General features: G+C 40.6%; 1 protein-coding gene across 1 annotated transcript in view; it reads right to left on the bottom strand.

The window, feature by feature from the left end:
• NAA35 (N(alpha)-acetyltransferase 35, NatC auxiliary subunit) overlaps positions 1-8,564 on the bottom strand; it is a 105,537-nt gene that overhangs the window by 11,524 nt on the left and 85,449 nt on the right. Inside the window, exon 15 of the mRNA XM_012640058.1 lies at positions 510-575. Coding sequence (XP_012495512.1) covers positions 510-575 — 66 coding nt within the window. The remainder of the gene's footprint in view (positions 1-509; positions 576-8,564) is intronic.

Here is an 8,564-nt window from a genome sequence, read left to right as displayed (position 1 = left end):
AATTAAATAAGATTGAATTATGATTCATTCAAACCACTACAGGGTTTGTATTTTTCCAGATTACTCAAGACCTGAAAAAAGTTTGTAATCTCGTTTAAATTAATAATTTTATCATAATCCTATTCATTAATGTAGTACAAAGAAAAGTGTATAGGGATGTTACAAATATTCCTTGTTTATAAGGTCAAAAACAAAGCAGTTTTAATGTCCATTTACAAAAAAATTTGAGGGAACAACTGCTGTTTCCCCAGTTGGGGGTCATAACATCCCGTATCTGTGGTCCCCACAGGCTACAGTGGGAGGTCATCAAGGCTGCCTCTGTGGCTAACAATCTAATAGGAAGACTACAGACTATAAAGCCTAAAGTGTTAAGAAAAGATGGAAATTTTTTATTTACTCAATAAAAGTGAGAAATACTAGATTTAAAAAGCATAAATTACTGACACTGAAGGAATTACACCCCACAATTTTTAACATACCCATCACAAAATCCAATTGTATCTCTTACCCGAACACAGTGAGTAACAAAGGAGTCGATACAGTCCTTAGCCTGGTGATTATTATATAGGCAGCACCTGTAAAATAATATTCACATCATCAAAATAAAAATTTATGGCCCAGACAAAAGAAGCAGTGATTATGGTAGAGATGCTACCAACAGACAGAGAAGGTAAAACAGGACAATCAGAACCAATTACTAAGTTGAAGACTGTTAGCATTAGATTAAGAACTATTTCATAATTACTATGTTGTTCACAAAATAAATATGTGGTATGTTTCCAATTCCTTTAGTTCTATATTTGAACAATTAGAGTTGGATCGAGTAAGATCAAATTAGCAGGGAGAAAAGGAAAAGTCCAAAGCCCCACTTTTTCATGACCCTACTCCAACGTCATGTATTTCCCTAAAACTGATTTCCACATGGATTGTGCTCATAATAATAATTACAAACAAAAAACTATACAGAATCCTAATTTTTTCAAGATGTATCCCCATTTCCAACCCTTGGCTATAAATCATCACCTATCCATCCCTCTGACACCTCATCTTCTCTCCTCACAAAGTGGTTTCCATGTGGCATTCCTTACCTGTGAATAGCAACATTTCATTCCTGAGCGTTCTGGGAGGACCTGCTACCTTCCTAGCCCAGGGGGAGCTATAGGGACTGAAGTGACAGGAAGATTTTTTTGTGGGAGATCAGTAGCCTTTGCACCAAATGCAATTAAGACAAAGCAGAGAGACTTTCTTCTGGTGCCTTGATAGGAGCTGACAACTTGCTACTCGTAAGTGTTTGCCACAGCTGAGCAATCTGACAAGCACCTCCAAGAAAAACACAACCGTATTCTTGCAACAGAAAATGACAATGCACCAAGAAAGAAAAAGCTATGAGAAAGAAAAAGAACACCTAGAACAGGCGGGTGGTGAAACAGAAGTCCTGGAAGGTTCATTACACCTTTAACCCCAAAGTAAGAAAATTACTTAAGGAGACACTAAAAGTGTTTAGAAAAAATAATGTGTACACATAGACACAGGGTGTGGAATGATAGACAATGGAGGCTCAGAAAAATGGGGAAGGAGGAGAGGGTAGATGATGAGAAATTAACTTAACTGGTACAATGTACATGATTCGGGTGATAAATACCCTAAAAGTCCTGAATTCACTACTACACAATCCATCCATGTAACAAAATTACACCTGTACCCCAAAAATTTATACAAATAAAAAAATACTTTCTGGGCTGGGCACAGTGGCTCACACCTGTAAATCCTAGCACTTTGGGAGGCCAAGGCAAGAAGATCACTTGAGGCCAGGAGTTCAAGACCAGCCTGAGCAACATAGCAAGCCTTTGTCTCTACAAAAAAATAGAAAAATTAGCCAGGCATGGTAGTGCGTACCTGTAGTCCCAGCTACTCAGGATGCTGAGGTAGGAAGTTGACTTTTAAGCCCAGGAGTTTGAGGCTGCAATGAGCTATGATGCTGCCACTGCACTCTAGCCCAGACAACAAAGACCTTGTCTCAAAAACAAAACATCCCCAAAATTCTGAATCTAAAAATGATGATTTTCAAATTTAAAAATTCAGTTGATGAAAGAAACATGTTCACTAATAGCCTTAACCATCAAGAGAAAGAACTTTCCCACAACACAGCAAAAATAACAAGGCAATGAATGTCATGAGGAACGTGCAGGAGAGATCTAGAAGACCTACTATCCCAGGAGTTCTAAAAAAGGGGGAAAAAAACCCCAAAAAAACAAAAACAGATGAGGGTAAGGCAATAGTTAAATAAGTAATAACAGGGAAAAATGATCTGATGAGAAGACTTGAGCTTTAATGACTGAGTTCCAGATAGGACTAGTTGAAAATCACACATGAATATTCTGGCAAAACTTCTGAACTCTGAAAATAAAGAGAAACTCTACAATGCTTTAGAAGAAAGTTTAAAATCACTTACAAAGGGAAGACCAGCATCAGATTTCTTATGTGCAACACTAGTATTTTAAAAACAGTGGAATAACAAAAATGAACTCTGCCATATATGCAGTCAATTCTCATCATTTGTGGTAGTTATATTCCATAAATTTGCTGAGGACACTGAATTAGCAACTGCTGAATCATTGCTCCCAGGGGAAATACAGAGTTAGGTTCCCATAAGCCTCTGGTCACAACATTTTCATGAACTGGTTAATACATAACCTTGTTTTATGTGAATTTCTCTTTAAAACACCTTATTTAATGTACACTGCTGATTCATTAACATCAAAATCACAGTCCAACAGCACTGCAACTCATGCCTGAGTGAAGCTCCTTTAATATATATATTTTCTCCATAAGGCACATCACAGCTAAGGAAGACTACACAGCTTGTCAATATACTTGAGGGCCCTTTAAAATTTTTTTTTTATTTTAAGAGACAGGGTTCTCAGGAAGTTGTTCGGGCTGGACTTGAACTCCTAGGATCAAGCAGTCCTCCCACCTCAGCCTCCCAAGTAGCTACGATTACAAGCACACACCACCACACCCAGCAAGGGCCATTTTTTTTTTAAACAGTGAACTCAGCACAAAAATATGAAAAATGTGGCACAAAACAGAGTTGTTTACAGGGTGAGGGCTGAGACAAGAAGGCAGAGCTGCCTTGTTGGACCTCAGCATTTGTTGCTCTACAAGTGTCTATTCTGCAAATGTTTGTAGAGACAGTGAAAGCAGAACAAGTATTGATTTGGGGGTTACAAACAAATTTTAGCCACTAGGCAAATTTGGAAATATAGAATCTGCAAATAATGAGGATCAACCACAGTTAAGTCTAAATGGGTAATAATAAGAGTGACAATGTGTAATCTAAGTGCTGAAGAGGACTCAAATAGAAAAGGCAAAATGCAAATTAAGATTTACACATTAATTCACATACATCATAATGTCAAAATTAAAAAGTCTCATAATGCCAAAGGCTAGATTATGGGGAAATGGGAATTGTTATACAATTTTGTATAAACTGGTTAAATTATTTTGGGAAGCAATTTGGCAAAACCAGTAAAAGGTGAAGATGCACATGCCCTACGATCTAGAATTCTACTTCTCAGTATACATCCTACCTGCACAAGGAGACATATTCAAAGATGTTCCCTATAGCACCAGTTTTAATAGCAATAAATTAGCAACAATTTAAATGCCCAATTATGCAGAAATGGCAAAATAAACTGCAGTATATTCAAATGGTGGATTTTAATGAATTGGTTTGTATGAATCAACTTGAGTAGATATCAAAATCCTAATACTGAATGAAAAAATGTTGCAGAAGTATGAACACACTGTGAAAAAAATGTACAGCTTAAAAACACATAAGCTGGTGCATTGCATGGACACACTCATTTGGTGAAGTATACTAGCATTCATAGGAGTGATGCACATAAACTGCAGTGTCATGGTTACCTCTAGGACCAGACTGAGAGGAAAAGATGGGTTGGGGAGGAGAATTTGAAATTCTAGTCAGCAGTTCTCAATGTATGGCCTACGTTGTGGGAGTATCCCTGAGACACCTTTAGCGGGCAACACAAGGTCAAAATAACACTAAGACCTTATATGCCTTTAGCACTCATTCTCTCATAAGTGTGCAGCGGACATTTCCAGAGGCTATGTGGCATAAGATACCACAGAAGACTGAAAACAGAAGCAGGTAAGATCATTCAGCTATTTTCTAGTACAAAAGATACGAAAGAGATTTGCAAAAATATAAAACAATGCCACTTTTCTGACTAATTTTTCTTAGAAATATATAGTAATTTTCCATAAAAATGTTATTTTTATTAACATGTAATGAATTTACTATAAGTGAATTAATAAATATTTTTAAAGTACAGACAGCCCCCAGCTTATGATGGTTTAAATTTTTTTACTTTACCATGGTGTGAAACCAATACACACTCAGTAGAAACTGAGTATTCATATGACCATTCTGTTTTTCACTTTCAGTATAGTAGTCAATAAATTACATGAGATATTCAACACTTGATTAGAAAATAGGCTTTGTGTTAGATGATTTTGCCTACCTGCAGGCTACCATAAGTGTTCTGAGCCACATTTAAGGCAAGCTAGGCTGAGTTATGCTGTGTATGAAGTCAGGTGTGTTAAACGCATTTTTGATTTATGGTATTTTCAACTTACAATGAGTTTATCAGGATGTAATCCCTATTGTAAGTCAAGGAGCATGTGTAATGTTTTAATATCTATTACAGTAGTTATCAATAGGTATGACCCATACAAACAAAAACTATTTGGTTCCTTAATTACTTTTAAGAATGAAAAGGGGTCCCAAGACAAAAATTTTGGAAACTGCTGCTTTAGATGTATCTCTAACAATCTAATGCTTGATACTCAAGGCTCGGCCCTACTCTGGGAACTTTCAGTTGCAGCTGTCAGGAAGCTCCACTCCTCGACTCTGTATGATCACAACTTCAGTTCACTCATATATACATGTGCACTAGTACCACCTCTAAGATGAGGGAGCCAGCATGGTAGGATTTGGGGAGAGGGCTCTCTTGCTGGCTTGCAGATGGCAGCCTTCTCTGTCTTCACACAGCTGAGAGAGAGCCCTCTCTCTCAGAGAGAGCCCTCTTCTTATAAAGACACTATTCCAACACGAGGGCTTCACTCTATGACCTCATCCTAAACCTAATTACCTCCCAAAGTCCTTACCTCCAAATACCATCAATTGAGGGTTTGGGCTTAACCATATTAATTTTTTTTTTTAATGTTAAAAGAACTGTATTTTCATTAAAACCACTGTTTCATCTGTGGATGGTAGGATAATTTATAAATTTCATAAGAGCTAATTTAACTTTATTCCCCTGAAGTTCCCCTAAATACTTCCAACTCGGAGAGTTAGCCTCATATTTGCTCGTGCCCCTTTGCTCTTCAAGTCCATTTGATATATGTTTCGCAGGACGTAGAGGAGACTTGTGGCCAGAGAGGCTGGAAAATATAACTCCAAATTTCCTACAATCTCAGCTCCACTTCCTCCCGTGCGCCCGCCCCCGGCTGGAGCAGTGTTCTTAACCATATTAATTTTGAGGGTACACATTCAGACCATAATAGCAGCACAGCCAGGTATACAAAATCTTCCAAATTAAAAAGGAGAAAAGGCCGGGTGCGGTGGCTCACGCCTGTAATCCTAGCACTCTGAGAGGCCGAGGCAGGAGGGTTGCTTGAGCTCAGGAGTTCGAGACCAGCCTGAACAAGAGTGAGACTCCGTCTCTACTATAAATAGAAAGAAATTAGCCAAACAACTAAAAATAGAAAAAATTAGCCGGGCACGGTGGCGCGTGCCTGTAGTCCCAGCTACCCAAGAGGCTGAGGCAGGAGGATCGCGTGAGCCCAGGAGTTTGAGGTTGCTATAAGGTAGGCTGATGCCACAGCACTCTAGCCCGGGCAACAGAGTGAGACTCTGTCTCAAAAAAAAAAAAAAGGGCCAAAAAAGGAAAATAAATAAAAATTGGATCGAACTAGGAAAAATAAGGGGGAAAAACTTTTTGAAAAGAAAATAAAACAGTATACAAATTAAAGAGGAAGAAATAAAATGAGATAATGTATTTCAACTGTTACACTAAATATAAATAAGCTGGATTCTGCTTTTAATAGATTTAGACTAACAAGAATTAAAATAAAACCCAGTGAAACACCATGTAAAAGAAACACATTAAAACAGTGATACAAATGGGTTTAAAAATGAAGGAATGAACAATGGGATGTCAGACATTTTAAAGAGAGAGAAAGCAGTACTGCTAATATTAACATGAAATAAGTAGTACTTAAGGTCGAAAGTATTAAACATGGCAAAGAGAGATACCGTATAATGATAAAAGGCACAACTGACAAGGTCAGTATAATAGTTTACAATTGTATGCACTAAAGCAGCAGCTAAATGTATAAAGCAAAAATGATTAGCGATACAAGGAAAATACAGTAAATTTTGGTAGATTTGTTTTATTCACGATTATTGTGTGTGAACATATAAACACATATGCACAGCTAATTATAAACTGTTTGGAATTTGGCAGATCTAATAAGAGAGAAACTGAATAACCCAATTAACAAACTCAATTAAACAGATGAACTGAACTTTGCTTCCTAAGAGGTAAAAATTTTCATTGTTTTCTTTTTCTTTTCTTTTGAGACAGGGTTTTGCTCAGGTTGGTCTCAAACTCAAGGAATCCTCCAGACTCAGCCTCCCAAGTAGCTGTGACTATAGGCAGGCACCACCATGCATGGCTGTACTTTTTTCTTACATGTGTAACAGACATATGAAAATAAGCCATGTACTTAGTCACATTAAATTTTTAAAAACCCAGTATTGTAGTAATTGAATAAAATCAGAAGTAAACAATAAGAAGTTATCTAAAAAGTCTTTACTTGGAAATTAAAATACTTTAAAAAATGACCCTTAGATGAAAAAAAGAGAAAATCAAAATAAAAGTTACAATATTCTTAGCAAGCAACAAAAAGATCACTTCCTATTGAAACCTGAACACAGATAAAGCTAAATTATGAGCAAAATGATTAACCTTCAATGTCTCATTCTTAAAAGAAATAACTATTTTAAAGAAAGACGTGGGGGAGGAGCCAAGAAGGCAGATGAGAAAAGCCGCCAGTCAGAGTGTCTCTGCAAAAAAGACAAATTTTAGAAGAGAAAAAAATAAAGCAGCAGAGAAACATAGATTGGGTGAGGGTCAGAAGGAAGGGTGCTTGAAACTACAGGAAACTCCACGGGAAGACGCTGCGGAGAACTGGAAGGAGAAACGTCCCCGAGAGGCTTGCAGACCAGCGACAAGGGTAGGTGAAGCAGATAACTTTCCCCTCTCTTGCATCTCGGACTGCTGGTGGGCTCCTCAGCGGTTGGAGAGACCTGCTGACACCAGCCCAGAGACGGCTGCCACCAGTGAGCGGTGGCCTCTTGCGGACATGGCATCAGGCTCCCAGCTCCCTTGGGGAGCTGGGTGCAGACCCGAGCCTATCGGCAGACGCCATAATGCTCCATTCTCTCCTTCCCCCTCCCTACCCGTGGGTGCCCAGACAGACAATTTAGCCATTACACGGAGGCATCTCCAAGGAACGGGACCTTTCCTTTTGGGGCCCTACAGCAGGCTGACGGGTACTCAGACTGTGAGTTCCCTACCTGCCAGCCCTCCCAAGTGCTACTTGCCTGGGGACTCCAGGCGAGTGGGGCAAATCCCGAGGTGGAGTGAAATAGATCCAGCATGGGCACCCTGCAGGTGTTTCAAGACCGGCACCCCTCCCTGTGGCAGGGTCAGGGATTGATCTCCGGGGCCCAGGGGACAGGCCTGCAGACCAGACCCCCGTACACCCAGGTCACGATTGCACTGCCCTGGGGCACAGAAGGGAGATCTGTGAAAGAGCCTACTGAGGAATGTGCGCCTTTAGGGGCAGATCAGCGTGCCTGACTGGCAACCCTCCTCCTAAAAGAGGGCTGTGTACCCAGCTCAGGCTGCGATCCTGGGTAGGGAACCTCCAGGCCCACACCACAGCCAGGGGAGATCCACTGGCCTGAGGTCCCGCTTGCTGGCAGAGGCCTGGGAGAGACCACGGAGTGGGGGAGAGTGGAGGGGAGCGAGACCTGCTCCAGAGTGCGGGTCTCGGACAGCCCCACTCCCAAGCCCAGACTTTCAGCTAAGTGGAGCCATTTCAGCCCCGCCGGGCAGCTTTGCACAGAAGCAAAGAACAGACCTTTGATCCCTGCTGACAGGAGTTGTGAAGCCTCAGGGCAGGCTCACCCAAACCAGCCCCAGCCAGACTCGTTCCGGGTCCTGTCCCCACTGAGGTAGAGAATAAGGACACACCTGGAAGTCCCAGGGCCCCACCCACCACCCGAGGCACAAGAGGGCCTCTTCAGAGGAACAAGAGCTGGCTACAGGACCCAAAAACACCACTGCAGCTTGCTCCTCCCTGCAAGTGCCACTTACTGATAGGGAGGTCATCCTACACACCCTTTTACTGCATCCACTGATTCATCATAAAGAGTGTGGTCAAATCTCACCCACAAACACCACCTACTG

The sequence above is a fragment of the Propithecus coquereli genome, unplaced genomic scaffold, assembly GCF_000956105.1.
Source record: "Propithecus coquereli isolate 6110/MARCELLA unplaced genomic scaffold, Pcoq_1.0 Scaffold147, whole genome shotgun sequence".
Lineage (NCBI taxonomy): Eukaryota > Metazoa > Chordata > Mammalia > Primates > Indriidae > Propithecus > Propithecus coquereli.
Note: the sequence above shows the minus strand (reverse complement) of the source record. Positions and strands in the feature narration are given on the sequence as shown.